This window comes from Arvicanthis niloticus, chromosome 23 (assembly GCF_011762505.2).
Source record: "Arvicanthis niloticus isolate mArvNil1 chromosome 23, mArvNil1.pat.X, whole genome shotgun sequence".
In the NCBI taxonomy this organism is placed as follows: domain Eukaryota; kingdom Metazoa; phylum Chordata; class Mammalia; order Rodentia; family Muridae; genus Arvicanthis; species Arvicanthis niloticus.
Genome location: NC_133430.1, coordinates 10,041,358 through 10,059,517, shown reverse-complemented (window position 1 = coordinate 10,059,517; position 18,160 = coordinate 10,041,358). Strand labels below are relative to the sequence as shown.

The window sequence follows — 18,160 nt, the reverse complement described above, 5'->3', positions numbered from 1 at the left end:
CATAGTAGGGTTAGCCTGTGCTTCTGAGCTCCCAGACCCCCTCTCCAGGCACCCTATGGCTTCCAGTGATGGACCACTGAGAGTCAGGCTGGAGTACAGTGAGCCCACTCACTGGGTCTTCACAGAACAGTCTGTGGTAGAGCTAGATACCTGTTTTTAGCAGTGCATGCTCAGATGCAAAGCCTGGCCATGTTTGCACCACATGTCCTTCAAGGTTTGGTTTTGTTTTGTTTTTTTTGTTTTGCGTGTGTGTGTGATCCAGTGAAGCTTTCCATTTTCTTTTTTTTTTCTTTTTTCTCTTTTTCTTGGTTTTTCGAGACAGGGTTTCTCTGGGTGGTAGCCCTGGCTGTCCTGGAACTCACTCTTGTGTAGACCAGGCTGGCCTCGAACTCAGAAATCCGCCTGCCTCTGCCTCCCAAGTGCTGGGATTAAAGGCATGCGCCACCACTGCCTGGCAACTTTCTATTTTCTAGAAGGGGTGAAATCTGTTTCTGGGTCAACTCTTGTCATCCAGGTCCTTGGACCCCAGATCTCATATACAGGGCCCTTGCCTGCAAGGTGTGATGTCATCTCCTGGGCCTCTTCTCTGGTCTCACTACCTGGGCACTCTGACTCCTCCCATGAACCCTGGCTAGCTGGCTGGTTGCTTGTCTGTCCAGTCCTTAGACTGGGAGTTACCCAGGACCTTTCAGCTTCAGGTAAACAAGGGAACAGAAGCCTCAGAGTGAGGTCCTGGTTATGATGAAAACCAGAGAGCTTCCAAATGGGTTGGGAGGCTACAGGGCAGGACTTCAGGACCTGGCATGTCTCCAGCTGCCACCTGGAGGGACGGCTGTCCAGCCATCCTCTGCAAACATCTAGGAGGGGCAGACAGATACCCAAGATACAGCTGTGATGGACTTCTGAAAAACATTCTCTTCACCTCCTCTGGGTCACGTAGTCTGGCCAGCCTTTGTGTTCTCTTCCAGTTTCGGTGAGGCGTCTCTAAACGGTTCCCGTCACTCTGTAGATTTAAGAGCTGTTTTGCTGTCACGCTCCCACTCTGCTCTCATGCTTCAAGCATGGACTTAGCACGTCCGCGTCTCTTGAATTGCAATCCTGAAGCCCTGTGGTTTTAATTTCTGAACTTCAAAGTTGACATAGCTTAGGGAGGTAAAGATGCTAGAACATTCTGGGCTAGTGCCTGGAAAAGGACAGCTAATAAAATATCTCCAGAGACACCAACCCCGACTCTGTCAGGTCCACCGGCGCCCACTCATTCCTTGTTTTTTAAGTTTTAACTTTTTTAGACAGGGTCTCACTATATAGTCTTGGCTGGCCTGGAACGTGCTATGTAGACCAGGATGGCCTCAAACTCAGACATCTGTCTGTTCCTGCCTCCCAAGGGCTGAAATTAAGGATGTGAGACACCACACCTGGCATGTCACTCATTCTGTTCTGGGAGGTGAGCTGACTCTTGGCTCTCATGTTCTGTAGTCACAGGGGTCAGGGCTGTGCTCTGGTTCCTGCTGACCCCAACTGCTGAGCTTCTAGCCCAGCCTAGGTCTCCAGGCTGCCACTGGTGAGAGAAGTGACTTAGCACGAAGGGCCTGGAGCTCACTGTGTAGCCCAGGCTGGTTTCACATTCTCAGTGTCTTCCTGCCTCAGCCTCTCAAGTGCAAGAATTTAAGGTATAAAGTTACCAACCCTGGGCTCACTCCTGCCACCAGAAGCAGCAGAGTCAGGGAGAAGGAGCTGGCTACCCCTGAGTAACTCACTGGAGAAGAGCTGGTCTCCCCACAGGCCTACTTCAAGAAGAAAAATCAAAGCTGTAGTTGTCCTTTCCAGTGAGAGCTAAAAGCTGCCCTGGAGTGCTCCCTTGAGTGCTCCCAGTGTGTGCTGGCTGCAGACCTATGGCCCAGGAGAAGGGCCAATAGTGTGACTCTGGAGAGTTTCGCCCAGGCCTGCTTACCCCTGGATACACTGTTCTAGATGGGAGCTGTCATCTGGTCCTGTCAGAGGGGCTCACACCCCATCTGTGTGATATGGATACCCCTTAGAATGGAGGCTGTTCTTCCTGGAATTCTCTGAACCATTTGGGCACTACTGAACACTATTCCCAGGCTGCCCCCATTAAATAGCCTGCAGAACCTGCTAGGGAGCTCAGAGAGACCACAGGGTTCTGGCAAATGTGGCAGTGGGTGTTGCAGACCTGAAGCTACCCTCACTCTGACGAGCAGCAGCTTGGGCATCTCCTCTGTGCATTCTTACATGGAGGAGATGGAGCTCCCAAGAGGCTCAGCTGTGATGGGGGATGGGATGGCCTAGCCCGGGTACTCACTCCTTCCTGGGCCCAGGACCCCATCTAAGCCATCAGATGCTCTGACTGGTAGACAATGACAACAATGTCTCTCCCCTCATCTGCACACCAGAACATTCCATGGATGCAATGGCGCTTCAATGCCAGGGCATCATTCTGAGAGGCAGTGGTCAGCCCGGATCACAGGGAGAGAGCAAGGCAATCCTCTGTATGCTTCTCCACCTTTGGCCACAGCCAGCTAGGTGAGGTGTTGGCCTGGGAGTGTGGTCAGTCTAGTGGGATGGGGCCACGAGAGGAGCCCGTGTGAACTTCATGCCACACTCTGACACTCTCATAGGCTCTGAGTCCAAGCGCTGTGCGCAAACCTTAGTTCTCCAGACTAAGTCGGAACAGACTGCTCAGTAACAGATTCACTGTCTGGCCTTGGACAAGTCATGTCTGCCTATTTGCAACTGAGGACAGGTGAGTAAGCCGAAGTCAGGTTCCATTATGGCTGGGTTCCATTATCTCTGCACTGATGGTGGCCCAACTAAGCCTGTGCTCCTCACTTCAGCACCTCCCCGAGTACCCAGCTTGCTGCAAACAGAATGTCACATACACATACCCTTATTAGGCGGATAGACTGTCAAACAAAGTGGACGAGTGATCTTGGGAAGGAGGTGGCTTCTCAGGACAGTGGCCCCCACACAATGATCCCTAGAAGCCTAGGCACCCTGGGATTTCCCAATTCTGCATTTCCCGGCAAGGGGAGTGGCTACAGCCTAAGCAACAGGCCTGCAGCAAGTTCATGTTCCTCTGCAGCCTGCCTGGACAGACAATGACAGGGACAGAAGCACAACAAGGTTTATTATTTTTTGCCTGAAAATGATGCAAGGACAGAACACTCAGAGTGGCCCTTGTGTCTTCAGAGAGACAGACACTTCAACCAGGGGCTTTCCCTGAGATACGGCATCTGCTTTTCCAAGACTCTGAGTGATGGCTCATTACACGCAGGCAGCCCAGAGGGAGACCGCCGGGGCCTGGATGGCTGCTGTTCTTTCCTGTCTAGCTATGGTCCACCGGCCTGAGGCACGGCCAGCACACTGTTCTGGCCTGCCCTCCACTTCAGTCAAGTGTCAAAACAAAAGCATCTGCAAAGGTAACAGATCGTCCTTAGAGTCTGGTGGTCGGGAGAAGCCACCACTGGGCTTTACAAGGTGGAGTCTTGGGAAAGTTAGTATACTAAAGGTAACAAGCATGATTCTGGAGTGGACGGCACGCGTGATCTGGAGTTTAGTTACCTCAGCCTCAAGGTTCACCCACAAGACTCAGGTTAGTAGAAATGGCCCAGCCTGATCTATAATCAGTGTTAAAAGTATAGAGCTCAATTATCCACCCAGCTTTGTGGTGCAGAAGACTGAACCCAGGATACCATGCATGCTAGGCGAGTGCTCTACTACTGGGCTACACCTCAGGGACGAAGCAGATGATTTCCTAGCCAAGTATAAAGCAAAGCTTGTACGTCTCACATGTAAGTGTGTGTGTGTGTGTGTGTGTGTGTGTGTGTGTGTGTGTGTGGCGTGGGCTCGAGCAGCAGCATCTCCCACCACATATCTCCTTGTCAGTTTTTCCCAGCAGTTTTCAGTTTTAAAGTAATGACATTCTGACTCCATAGAAGCAGAACCAAATGTACATTACTATAGGATCATGCTGGGTAGCCCAGGCTGGCTCAGAACTTGTGTCTTAGCTTCCCGAGTATGGAGATTATAAAGTGTGTACCACCATGGTCAGCTGAGCACACACACTTTAAAAAAAAACCTGGAATACATTTTAGAATTTGTTCTGGAGCCCTAGGCTGCTAGGTGGACATCCTCTGTGGGCCGGGGCGGTTTGTGGGAGAGCTTCCTGGCTGGGTCTCTATCTGACCACACGGCATTAGCATCACCTCATCATCCTTAGCAGACATAGATGGAGACAGCACAGAAGAAACAGCATCCAGAATGCACAAGTACGTAGAGACCCAGGTCCAGGAATTACCATGTGACAGCAGCCTATTGGGAGTGTGACTTGATTTGACAGGGTGGAATTATGGACAGGTTTGTCACAGAAAAGAGACATTACTGGAAGTGGAAAGACAGCTGCCGGGGCGCCATGAACTCCTTCACGGTCTCTTCGGTGACCACCTTGCGTCGGGCCTGGTGCTCTGCGATCAGGGGCTGAAGGACGTCGATGAGCGTCTTCTTGAGTTCCCCAGTGAGCATGGCCCCGCTGGTGTAATCCTGCAGGAAGCCGGACACTGTGAGCAGTGGCTCGTGTGTCCACACCCTCCCTCCCTGAGCTCTGGTTCAGCCTATGTCCCTTTATGAGCTATGTTGAAAGGGTCACAGTAACCTGGGACTTATTGGACATTAAAATGTCTTGTTTCCTGTACCCTGGGCTCCTTTCCTTCTTGTCTGTTTTATCTTCTTTTATTATTAAATAATCTAGAAGCCCTGAAAGCCTGTTTTTTAATGAGAGACATAAAGGAGTGCATGTGGAGAGAGGAAAGTGAGGTGGCACTGGTTCCTGTGTCACTAAAACTCTTTAAATACTTATCCCCATATTCCAAGCACTCAGGTAGTGGAGGCAGGAGGATTGTCATGAGTTTAATGTAAGTCTGGTCTATACAGAGAGTTCCAAAGCTACACAGTAAGATTCTGTCTTAAACAATAGCACCAAAGACACCTCCACAATGGTGCAGTGAGCCTGAGATGGCTCTCACAGTGGTCAGTGCCCCTGAGACGGCTCTCACAGTGGTCAGTGCCCCTGAGACGGCTCTCTCTGGCCTCCACCCCCACAACAGTGCATGTTTGCACGTTTATCTGCTGCTGTTTCTGTGTCTTTGGGTGGAAAGCTGTTTTCTATTCCATAGGATTTTGTTGGAAAACATCGCAAAGCCAAGGCTCTGCTTGTCCCAACCTGCTCCCTGAGAGGCTGTCCTGGGACCATGGGCACCAAGTCATCTGCCAGTGTGCAGTTTTACCTACATTTCTCTACTGACAAGGAAGACAAAGCTCTTCATGCTTACACTTTGGCAAACTATTCAAGGACTCTTTCCATGTGGTTAAAAATCAGAGGGACCTTCTGTCTTGTTTTACATGTGGAACACCGTATGAATTTCTGGTCATCTTTGTGCAGGGCCTATGCTCATCTTCTCTGCACCGTGCCAGTTTTGCTGTATATGCGGTGGAAGCAGGCGCGCCTCTTCTCTTTTCCTGCATATAACATCTTGCTATGTAGCCCAGGCTGTCTGGGAACTTACAATCGTCCTGCTGCAGCATCCTGAGTAGCTAGGTCTAAGTAAAAATGAACCACTATGCCTGGCTCAGCCCAGGCGTCCGAGGACACTCCAGCAACTCACAAGGCCCAGCTGGGCTGCTGGGCTTATGTGGGTAGGTGGTAGGGCTGGGGTCAACTCACCTTTCTGATCTGTTCCAGCCTGTCGTCATCTTCAAGGAAGAAGGTCAGATACATGAAGGACACATCCACGTCACAGTTGCCTCCAAACTGCCTGTGCTCCTCCACAGTGTCTCTTCCTCCAGAAAATGCATGCTTGTTGACCTGTGCCAGCACAGAGGCCAGTTAGAGTCCCACGCTGTCCCTGGACATTGGTCAGGGCCCATAGGATGGTGGCTACACTAGTGACTCACGGTGAGGAGCAAGAGAGCAAGTGTTTGAACCCATCCCCATCCCCCACTGCTCAGAGTCACAGAACAGTCTGGAAACCAAAGCAGACTGGGCTAAGATCTAGGGAAGAGACAAAAGGGTCTTCAGAGTCAACGGCCAACAGAGAGGATGGCAGATGGGCTGTATCCATTGGTGGCAGGAAAGTAGCACCCAATCCATATGCCCATGAGCCAACACAGCAGGGGGAAGCTCCACTCTCAACATGAGGGGGCAGGAAAGGCCTGTAGGGAGTTCTGTACCCTGAAACACTTGATGTGTCAGATGGTTAAGAAAGCCCCAGATGGGGCTGGAGAGATGGGCTCAGTGGTTAAGAGCACTGGCTGCAATTCCAAAGGACCTGGGTTTAATTCCCAGTACCCACATGTTTGCTCACAACTGTCTGTAACTCCTGTTCCAGGGGGATCGGACAGCCTCATACAGACATACATGTAATCAAAACACCAATGTACATAACATATAAACAAATAAATAAATAAAGCCTCAGCTGGGCTCAGGGAGATGGCTCAGTCGTTAAGAGTACTGGCTGCTCTTCTACGGGACCCGAGTTTAATCACCAGCACCCACTACTGTCTGTAACTCCAGTACCAGAGGATCTGATGCCCCTGTGTGGCCCTGCAGATACTAGGCACTCATGTGATGCACAGACATACATGTAAAACAAAGAACACAGAAAACCAAACAAATCCAGAAACTAATGAAATGGAGCTGAGCACAGTGACAGGCACTTTAACACACAGGAGGCTGAGGCAGGAGGATTGCTTGAGTTCAGGAGTTCCAGGCCAGCCTGGCAACACAGAGAAACACCATCTCCAAGCAACAGGAGAACCAATGAGAAGAGGTGGACGTGGTGTGGTAAACCTTTAACCTTGGTACTCAGGAGGCCTCTGCGGGTGAATCCCTGGTAGTCTGAGGCCAGCCTGGGCTACAAGGTGAGATCCTGTCTCAGAAAAGTAAGTAGTCTTTAATCCCAGCACTTGGGAGGCAGAGGCAGGTGGATTTTTGAGTTCGAGGCCAGCCTGGTCTACAGAGTGAGTTCCAGGACAGCCAGGGCTACACAGAGAAACCCTGTCTCGAAAAACCAAAAAAAAAAAAAAAAAAAAAAAAGAAAAGTAAGTAGTAAGTAGTAAGAAAGTAGTAAGCGGATGGGTGGATGGATGAATAAATAGATATGAGTATCAGGGGTAAAGGTTACCAGTCTTTGTACCTTACAAATGCTGCCTGGATGGCTAAGATAATTTCCATAGTCATGTTTTGTCTGAATATTTTCTACAAAGTTCCTAAAACCTAAATTCTCCTGGAGAACTGCTTGGTTTGCAGGCTGCTGACACATGAGAGCAAATGTGCCCAGAGATGGGGAGATTCAGTGTCTTCCATGCCTGGACCCACCACCTTCCTGCTTTATGACACACACGTTCTGTGAGCTGCTCCAGAAAGTTCATGAAAGCTGAGTGGGACTGTGGGGGCTCTGGTGCTGAGCTGGTCTGTCAGCCAGCTTCGAGGCGGGCACAAGAGTGGGCTTAGGCCTTGACTTGTGAATGCCAATGCAGAGAGGAAGCATCAGAACTGAAGACTGTAAGAAACAGTTGGTGTCTGCTGGAGATCCACCTGGCAGGCACAGAAGGGCTCTGTGCTGAGGGTAGATGGCAAAGACCCCTTGCCATACTGACTCACAGGGCAATATAATCAGGGCCCCGACTGTCGGCAGCTGCATTAACCTGCGGCTAGACTTCTACACTGTAAGCCTGACCTGCTGCTGGAGGCGTCTCAGCCCAGCTCTGGGCTATGGCTTCTGGGCCATGGTGACTGTCTGCAGCTGAGGGGGCCTACCTGTGGCCTGAGCTCTGCAGGCCCGCTTGGCTCTGCTCTTGTGCATGCTGTTCACCTGGCCCTTGTGTCTCTGTTGACTGTGGCAAATGAGAAATACTCCATAGTCACAGACTGCTTCTAAAACCAACTCCTCAACACCAAGCAGAACTATCTCCTGCATACCTCACTGCACCTTCTCTGCTCTGCATTCTGGAAGTTTCAGACAACAGCAAAAGAGAAAGAAAGATCCCCCAAGTCCCCAATCCTACCAGCTCCCATGCTAGGCAGGGCTGGCGGAAGACATTTCCGGGGGAAGAGCTAGATATGAAAAGTCCCCATTGTCAACCAGAACCTGTGGGACTTTCCGGAAAGCTTGGGGGCCTGGCAGGGACTCTGACTATTGTATAACACTCCCCAAATATGTTCCTGTCACTCGGCTCAGACGTGGGTCCAAAGGAAATGTCACTGACTTCCTGTGCTCATGAGGGCTCACTCACTGGCAGCTCCCACTGAACAACAGCACTGGGCCCTGCACCGTGTGGGGATGTAAACTCCTTTCCAGTTCTAGTTTCCAAGACTTGCAAATATTTACCAAGTACCCAGCCTGTCAGACGGGGCCCAACTAGACATGGCAGTCCTGTCAGAAGGAACTTCCCAGTTCTGCCCAGGAGAGCACACAAGAGACAGCAGCCTCACCATGGAGCAGTGGGCCAGGGCAGGAGCTTTGTGCCGAGTGGACAGACTCTGTCTCCTGACTGCTTCAAACAGCGCAGCCAGGCATGGTGGCACACACCATTAGTCCCAGCACTCACGGGGCAGAAGCAGGTAGATCTCTGCCTGGTCTGTCTTCAGAGTCTGTCTCAATAAACAAACCAGCATTCCCAGAAGCTGAGGGAGAAGGAAACTCAAGATATGAGCAGGGTAACTGGCCTGCTCAGTCTGATGTTCAGATAGAGGCCATCTTTTACAGTAGTTGACAACAGCTTCATTGATCATGACTGTAAAGAAGATACTAAGACTCTGCTGCATCGACACGCTGGTGAGACACACAGAAACAGGAAACAGAAAAAGCCTGCAAGCTTTCACCTAATGAAGGGATTAAAGACTAACAAATTCTCAAACACTTAAAACCGAAGGCCGAAACTCCCAATCCACCCAAACCCGGGCTCCCTGCGGCGTGCAAGGGGGTGAAGTGGGGGTGGGGTGGGCATGAGATTCCGCATCGCTGAGTCAGAGTTGGATGGATGGACGCTATGGAACCTGCGTGCTTTCCACGTGCTCACCTTGCTCTTGATCTGCTTGGCTGTGTCCGTGAGGAAGATGGAGGAGTTGGGGTCACTGGCACTCATCTTGGTCTGAGCGCCCTGCAGGGCAGGGAAGAAGGTCGAGTGCAGCAGGGCAGGTTTAGGATGGCCGATCCTGGGGGCCACGTCCCTCGTCATTCTGAAGTATGGATCCTGGGGAGAAGACTTGGGTGAAGACAACGGAACAGATGGCCAGGCTCTGGCCAACGAGGGAGTCACCCTCATGGGAGGCTGTGAAGCTTGCAGCCAGTTTCAAACCGGCTCCTTTTCTTTTAACACCCTCTCCAACACCTCCGCCCTGTCTAGGAGTCTGAAGCCATAGCCAGCCCCAGCTCTGCCTCCTGACCTGGTCAATGGCACACGGGATGAGGCACTGGATATCTGTCCGGTCTCGGAAGATCTTCGGGAAAGAGTTGCTGAATGACGGTGCGGCCTGAACAGCAGGAAAACTGATCTTCCCTGAAAGAAGGGAGATACTCTTACTTGTTGAGCTGACCCACTGCTCTGGGAAATTAATCCAGTTAAAGGAATCAACAATGGGCTTCCTACTCATAGAAAAAAACTAAAGAAAGTAAAAAAAAAAAAAAACACAGAAAGGGAGATAGTCAAAGTTTGACCCTCCCCAGGTCCCATCAGTTTCTTCATGGCAACTGTCAGTGTGTTCAGCTGTGCCTACATCATGCACTACTGTGTAACATATTCTCTTTCAATGTATCTGGCTGTCATGGCCACCAGTGACACCACAGTGGCCATTCCCAGGAGTTTACTACTCTTCACAACTCCATAGTAAGGCACCTCCTTCCATCTTACCAACATGTGAATTCAGGCCCAGGTGTTTGTGTGGCCTGTCACAGTACACTGCTCAGGAGGCGCTGAGTGAGGACTGAACACGGTGCCATGGCAGGCAGGGCAGTGACTCTCACAAGACGCCACTCCTGGACTGCTCACTTCAAGTGTGGGATCGCCCTGATGCTGGGACTCCAGTGTCAAGTACGTCTCAAAAGCATCAAGATTATGCTCCAGTTGCTGGGGCTGAGTCTGACTGAGTCATCCAAGAGGAGGTGAAGACAGGAGCAGGCAAGCACAGAGCACAGAGGCCCTCTCACAAGTCTCAGAGACGATGGCCTACAAAGGCCAGTACACTGAATGTCAAAGACATGTAGAGGACGTAACCATGGTATACAGTTGGCAAACCAGTGGGTGAGTGGGGGTAAATCATGGGAGGAGAGTAGAGGGGTGAGAGGGGACTACAGTTAGTCAAAATCCTTATCTACCTATCTTCCTACCTTCCTATCTACCTACCTACCTACCTACCTATCTACCTCCTTCCCTCCCTCCTGAGAACTCACTATATAGATCAGGCTGGTCTCAAAATCAGAGATCTGCCTGCTTGGCCTTTGGGTGCTGGGATTAAAAGAGTGCACTACCACATCCAGCTAAAAATTCTTAGGACTGGGGAAACTGGGGCCCAGTGAACACTCCCATTAGAGAGCAGCAGATCCACCTGTCCTCCTGTAACTCTCCTGGGCCTTTTAAGCCCTATAGTGATTGTGGTCACACCTGCATGTTGGAGAACTCCAGTCATTCTTATGTCTGTCTGTCTGAGTCTGGTGGAACACCCACCTCTGAGTGCTTTATATGAAGTGATAACATCTCACGTCTCTGGGTAGGTGCTTTACAGACCAGATCCTTGGGCTGGGTGGGCGTGAGGCTCGGTGGTAACATTTGCTACATGTGTGAATCTATCTCTTGGAATGCACACATGTATGCACACACCAGGTATGTTAGCTCATTAGCTCAGGCTTTGGTGTTGCTGCACGGTGCCGGCTAGCTTCCTCTGAGCTCTGCCTGTTGCACTGAGAGGGGTCCCCAAGCAATAGGTCACCTTACCAATGCAGTCACTGTCAGTGAAGCCGAAAATGCCTTTCACTTGGTTGAAAGTGACATGCTTCTGAATCTTCACCACATTCTTGTAGAAACCCGGGCTCTGCCTGCAGAGACAAGAAGAGTCACACCTGAGATGGAAGACAGCAGGGCTAAAGCTGGTATCAGTGACGTGTGGTCCCAGAAACACTGGGCAGCACATGTGCTCAGCCCATGGATAACAGGAATGTATGGTGAGGTCATCTGAAGAAGTCATCATGGAGAAGGCCTACAACCACAGCAGCCACACCCCCAACCAGTGCTGGAAGATCTGTGAAAGGGTCAGAACAGAGGTGGGCGCAGAGGGCATTCTGACAGGGAATGCCCACATCTTGGTGGGCCAGTGCTCAGCATGCTGTGTGATCTCACGAAGAAGACCCACAACTGTCTGCTGACATGACAGTGTGGTGAGACACACATGTCCGGCTGGGATGCTCTGGAGCCAATGGGTGCAGCAGAGGGTTTGCCCTGTGCAGGTGCTCCTCCAGCATCTGGTACCACTCTCCACTACTGCAGTGATACTCTGTCCTTAGGGTAGGGCTGGCATCATGCCCAGCAACAGGGATGGGCCATACTAGCTGGTCTGAGTGACAAGACTTTTCCGGATGGTGAAGGTCATGAAGATGATGCTTATGTGGCAGCCATTCTGATACCAGAGGGACAGTAGGCTGCGACAGAGCACAGAAAGTAGCAGAATTCAGAGTGGCTTCTTCTTGCGTCTTATTTATGAGTGCGTTGCCTGCATGTGTGAGTGTGCACCGTGTGCGTGCTCAGTGGTCGTAGAGTCCAGAAACCTCTGAGACATGTCCCCAGTCCCCACAGAGACCTTTGAGACATGCCCCCAGTCCCCACAGAGACCTGAGACATGTCCTCAGTCCCCACAGAGACCTCTGAGACATGCCCCCAGTCCCCACAGAGACCTCTGAGACATGTCCCCAGTCCCCACAGAGACCTCTGAGACATGTCCCCAGTCCCCACAGAGACCTGAGACATGTCCCCAGTCCCCACAGAGACCTGAGACATGTCCCCAGTCCCCAGAGACCTCTGAGACATGCCCCCAGTCCCCACAGAGACCTCTGAGACATGTCCCCAGTCCCCACAGAGACCTCTGAGACATGTCCCCAGTCCCCACAGAGACCTGAGACATGTCCCCAGTCCCCACAGAGACCTCTGAGACATGCCCCCAGTCCCCACAGAGACCTCTGAGACATGTCCCCAGTCCCCACAGAGACCTCTGAGACATGTCACCCGTCCCCACAGAGACCTCTGAGACATGTCCCCAGTCCCCACAGAGACCTGAGACATGTCCCCAGTCCCCACAGATACCTCTGAGACATGCCCCCAGTCCCCACAGAGACCTCTGAGACATGTCCCCAGTCCCCACAGAGACCTGAGACATGTCCCCAGTCCCCACAGAGACCTCTGAGACATATCCCCCAGTCCCCACAGAGACCTCTGAGACATGCCCCCAGTCCCCACAGAGACCTCTGAGACATGTCCCCAGTCCCCACAGAGACCTCTGAGACATGTCCCCAGTCCCCACAGAGACCTCTAAGACATGTCCCCAGTCCCCACAGAGACCTGAGACATGTCCCCAGTCCCCACCTTCAGAGGCTTCTCACACTGGACTTGTTGACAGCATTCCTTTCTTTAGCCTGGCCCTTTGCTAGACACTGGAAAGACAGAAAGGGGGAAGTGTGGACTGAAAGCAGGGTCTGGCCGGAGTTATGCTAGAGGCCAATGAAGTGGAAACTTAAGGGTTCTTTGGAAAGTAGGTTGGAGGGTGTTTTGCTGGGGCAGAATGTGAAGGGACATTTTGAAGCAGACACAGGAGAGAGGATGTTCTGCTAAAGCAAGCATGTGAAAGAACACGTGATGAAGGATTTTTTGCTAAGGACATGCATGTATTGGTCTGTCTTATATTGCATAGTTGAGCTGCATGTCAGATTCTGTAGAGAGAAATGCACCAAAAAACTTCTGGTGGTGTGCTGCAGTTTCTAGACACTGCCGAGGACTCAGGCTGATTGGATGCACGTGCTGAGACAAGACCTGTGCTGAGGCAAAGCACGCAGAGGACACGTGATGTTTGGAGGGTATAACTAGGACTCAAGAGTGACGGAGACAGAGCTTGGCTTGCTGGTACAGCTAGCTTCACTGATCTTTGCTTTCCTGAGAGAGGCACAGCTGAGAATTTCTCCTGGTGTTCTTGTGGGCTGAGGCCTGGCTGTCTCTGCTAGGTCAACTCACCTCTGTTGCTATCCTGACTCTACTGAAGTGTATCACTGGTGTATCTGTGAAGTGTTTGTGAGTCGTCACTGCTGAACTGTGAACTGAACTGCCAGTTTCCAGACAACACACACTGAAGTTGCTCCAAAGAACCTTTCTAAACAGGTTCACTTCCCCTGTGTCTTTTCCACTCCTTCTGGTGGGTGGTGGGCAACAGGGAAGGTTAAAACGTTTAAGAACCATCATTACAAATAGTATTTGAAAAAAACTAAAGTTACAGGCCAAACTCAATGTGGAATTTAAGTACCACTCTAATGGCAGTGGGGGCAGGTTAAAGATTGCATCTGTGAATAGATTAAGGCTGCAGTTATGGAATGGCTTGAACTTGAACCTTCCTCCCTTTTCTCTCTTCTTCAAGGATTGGCTTGCCTTTCTAGCTTCAGCTAGGGGGTGACTAAGGACAAAGGCCCTTGTGAGGTGCCAGTACCATGCTTCTGGACTGAGCACTGGGCAAAATAAATGTCTGTATTGGGATTAGAGAGATGGACCAGTGGTTAGGAGCACTGGCCGCTTTTCCAGAGGACCTGGGTTTGTCTCCAGCACCCATGTGGTGGCTCACAGCCATATGTAATTCTAGTTCCATTATATCTGAAGCCACCTTCTGGTGTCTATGAGCACTCCATGCATGTGGTACACACACACACACACACACACACACACACACACACACACACACACACAGCCTGTGGCTCCCATATTTATAAGCTAAGTTCTCGGTGAACTGTGTGAGGATTAGGTGGGGCCACGAGGAAGTTTGTCACTGCAGGTGGGCTTTGAGATTTCAAAAGGCCATTGCAGGCCCAGTGCTTCTCTGCTAGCTGCCTATTTGTCAGCATGTAAAGCTCCCAGCCGATGCTCCAAGGCCTCCTGTGCTGCCATACTCCCTGCCATGGTGATGTCTGGTCATGGTGTCCCTTTATAGTGACAGAAACCCTAAGACATAGGCAAAACACTCATACACATGAAATAAAATTCTCATCAATTAAGAGTGTGTGGTACTCTGTTATAGTGGCAGAAAAGTGACCAAGGCACATATGATGTGGCCCAGTGACAGGCACAATCCCCCTTGAGATGTATGGTCTTGGCTTCTCAAATGAAGGCTGAAGCTTGAGGCTCCAGGTCATGGCCACAGGCTCTGTGCATACAGAAGCTGAAATCCAACCAGGTCCACCTAGCCTCAAAGCCTGGGCCTTTTTCTTTTCTTCTCTTTCATCCTGCCATAGCTCTGGCGCAGCTATGATGGAGTGTGAGGAAGAGCCCCTGAGTAGCTCTGGGCAGACCGGAGCTGGGGCTGGGTGAGCAGGGCATGCTAGTCCAATGGGCATAGGGTCAGCAGTGGGAATTCTCTGCAGCTTCTACTTAGGAGCCAGCAGAGGTTCAGATCAAGATGACTGCACATGGATCACCTGCAAACTGGCCTCCTAGCCAGATTCTGCAGCACAAGACATTACCTAGTCAGAGCAGAATGGCGTCCAGTCTCTCCAGTGGGGACAGCCTCCACATGACCGTTACCCTGCCTGACACTGCGCATAAACAAGAGGCATACTTGACTGTGTCTCACAGGTGAACAACGGCCCTAGGGAAAGACCTTCCTTCCACACATGGGCTGCAGACCTGGCAGACAGTATAGAAGGCGACACTGCCCTAGGTGCCCGCCATGGCTTACGGAGCATCGACTCAGAAAGTACCACAGGCCTGGCTGGCAGCATGGACCATCATCTCTAACCCTCTTTACTTCCACCTTTTCCTGATCTCTCAACACTGTGAACTCACTGTCAGCTAACTACCTGTTAACTGACTACCTGTTAACTGACTATCCCTTTAGAAGACAGACCACAGGGGCTACAAAGGGGTTACTAGTCGGACACTTGCCTAACATCTTTTTTTCCTTTCTTTCTTTCTTTCTTTCTTTCTTTCTTTCTTTCTTTCTTTCTTTCTTTCTTTCTTTTTTGGTTTTTTGAGACAGGGTTTCTCTTTGTAGCCCTGGTTGTTCTGGAACTCACTCTGTAGACCAGGCTGGCCTCGAACTCAGAAATCCGCCTGCCTCTGCCTCCCAAGTGCTGGGATTAAAGCTGTGCGCCACCACCGCCCGGCTTGCCTAACACTCATAAGGCTCGCAGTTCCACTTCCAACAAAACCTTTAGATGCTTTTGCCTGGTAGTTGGCTGACTACTTAGTGCTTGCTGTAGTCAGCACTTACCTGCCTATAACAGATGATTAATAAGTTATCTGTGGAACAGAGGAACAGACGGAGTAAGAAGGAAGTGCCTTGTGTGCTCAGGGTGCCCGTGAAAGCAGTCAGGGTGAGTCCCGCCCCTTAGCAAGCTCTCTCTTATGATGCATCTCGCCAGAGCTACCCCTCCACAACACAGAGGTCGGGAGATACAGAGACTTGCCCAGGAGAATGAGGCCAAGCTGAGCAGAGCTGGGCAGGATCACTGGAAGGAAGATCCTCTCTGAAGAGTGAGCAGGAGGCAGGGGGAGGACATACAGACTGCTTCCTTCCTTTCCAAGAAGATCAGAGCCTGGCTTCCTTGTATCTGTGGCGCCAAAGGACCAGGAGGCTTGTTAGAGCACAGATAAGATTCTAGATTAAACGTAACCCAGGAGTAAATGCTCAAGTGTTTAAGGAAATTCTTGCTGGGTGTAGTGACACATGATCATAACTACAGACCAAGGCCAGGGCAACATAGTGAGACCTCCTCTCAAGAAGAAAACAAAGAGAAGAAATTCTTACCGGGAAGGACATGTTTTCTAATATTCAACTTTACCCCATACTCCTAAAGCGAGACAAAGTTCTCACTGGGCCTAGGTGAGCAGCTGAGCCCACCAGCCACAATGCCATGCTCAGGATGTGCTGAAAGGAGCCTGGAGCCTGCTCCCCGCCTCCTTACTCATTACCTGCATAATCTTATTCATGGACTCGCTACAGACTTTTGTTCCAATTTGGCCACTGTGCTGGTTAGTTTTGTGTCAACTTAGCACAAACTAGAGTTGTCTGAAAGGAGGGAACTTCTATTCAGAAAATGCATCCATAAGATCCAGCCGTAAGGCATTTTCTTAATTAGTGACTGAAGGGATCCAGTCCACTGAGGTGGTGGTGTATCCCTGGGCTGGTGGTCCTGGGATAAGACAGCAGGCTGAGCAAGCCATGAGGAACAGGCCAGTAAGTAGCACCCCTTCATGGCCTCTGCATCAGCTACTGCTTCAGATTCCTGCCCTGTTTGAGTTCCTAAGTGACTTCCTCCAGTGACTGTCTACAACATAAAAATATAAGCCAAATAACCCTTTCCTCCCCAACTTGCTTTTGGTCCTGGTGTTTCATCACAGCAATAGAAACCTTGACTAATACGCCCACTGACATTTAAGTCCAGAGAGGGCAGACCTGTAAACTGTCCATCAAATTGGAGATGGCAGGGCTGCTGAAGGAAACACAGGGCCCAAACCACAAGAGTTTGTGTGCTAAGAGCAAAGTGAGCTCTTTTTGTCCCATGCTGGGGCACCAGGCAAGGCAGGAGTGTGGAAAACAAGGACAGAAGGGCTCTAGTGGTTAAGCATGTTGCACAGAGCAGAAGCTGCATGTGAGACAAAGTTCTCACTGCCTCGGCCACCTGGGAGGCCAGAGGAGGAGGCTCACTTGTGCACAAGTTCAAGGCTAGGGTAAGCAACATATGGAGAGCAGCACAAATGAAAGCTACGGTCACTGTGTCCTGCCAGCAGCCTGCCTGTGAGGGACAGCAGAGCTTGTGGTGTGTCTGTGCTGAGACCAAGCACTTGCATCAGCTATTCTGAAGAACAAGAGAAGGCTGGCACACGTGGGACAAGTCTGGTGACTATGTTACCACAGACCACTGAAGACCTGTGGTCAGAACTTCATCTTAGATCTACTTAAATTCCTCACAGGACTGCAGAATCTCTATGTTCACATGGAGTAATTAAGAAACAGTCTGACAGGAAAAAATTAGAAATTCATCTCTGTGTGTTAGAGACGGCAAAATAATATGGCTCGGCTGTTACAAGTGCTACCACCAAGCCTGATCTGAATTCGATTCCTAGGACCCACATTGCAGGAGAGAATTGTCCTGTAAGATGTCCTCTGACCTACCTACCTACACACACATCCTTCTTAATAAATACATTAACATGTAATTCAAATATATATACTTTTTGAGACAGTGTCTCATTATTTAGACTAGGCTGGCCTCAAACCCAGAGAGATCCTTCTGTCTTTCCTTCCCTAGTGCTACAACATGTGCTATCCCACTCAGAATAACAAAATATTTTTAAAAATTTTAATGATTTTTCCTAGCTGGAATAAAGATCAGATTTCTTGTGGGGGTATTTGTTGCTTCTAGTAGATACAGACTTCGCACTTGGCTTCAAGTATTTATAAAGGCAGCCTGTGGAAGCAGCAACATCCAGACTCCTCTGTGCCTCTGGGCCTTGTGTGCCTCCTCACACCTGCCTTGGCCTAACCACTGGCTGTAACATTACACAAGAGGGCCCCAAGCTCAAAGCCCATCCAGCCCGCTGAATCAGCTCCCTGAGTGAAGGCCCATATCCTCTAGTGCTCAAGCCCCGATGCCTCCCAGTCCCGCCACGGTGGGGGAGCACACATAGGGCCTCACACATAATAGGTAAATGCTCTACCACTGAGTCACACCTTAGCACACAACAAATGTTTGTGGAGCTAAAGACTATTCACTATAACACGTTATTTTTGAGACAGGGTCTGACTATGTAGCCAACTGTATCAGTGGCCTGAGAGTGGGATTAGAGGTATGTACAAGGGCTTAATCTCATTCTTAGGATAGCTGACTAAAAACACTCCCCACCC

At 50.5% G+C, this 18,160-nt stretch overlaps 1 protein-coding gene and 1 non-coding gene across 3 annotated transcripts in view; both read right to left on the bottom strand.

Moving 5' to 3' along the window:
* Positions 1 to 3,128: 3,128 nt before the first annotated feature.
* The window catches only part of Wars1 (tryptophanyl-tRNA synthetase 1), a 34,768-nt gene continuing 19,736 nt past the window's right edge, over positions 3,129 to 18,160 (bottom strand). For both annotated transcript variants that reach the window (XM_076921191.1, XM_076921192.1), the window contains exons 7-12: positions 11,005 to 11,105; positions 9,461 to 9,573; positions 9,094 to 9,267; positions 5,738 to 5,878; positions 4,400 to 4,557; positions 3,129 to 3,429 (exon numbers count right to left, since the gene is read on the bottom strand). In XM_076921191.1, the coding sequence (XP_076777306.1) occupies positions 3,408 to 3,429; positions 4,400 to 4,557; positions 5,738 to 5,878; positions 9,094 to 9,267; positions 9,461 to 9,573; positions 11,005 to 11,105 (709 nt within the window). In that variant the 3' untranslated portion in view covers positions 3,129 to 3,407. The remainder of the gene's footprint in view (positions 3,430 to 4,399; positions 4,558 to 5,737; positions 5,879 to 9,093; positions 9,268 to 9,460; positions 9,574 to 11,004; positions 11,106 to 18,160) is intronic.
* On the bottom strand, positions 5,412 to 5,519 carry LOC143437200 (U6 spliceosomal RNA). The gene has a single exon (XR_013106813.1). It is a non-coding gene; the product is annotated as a U6 spliceosomal RNA (small nuclear RNA).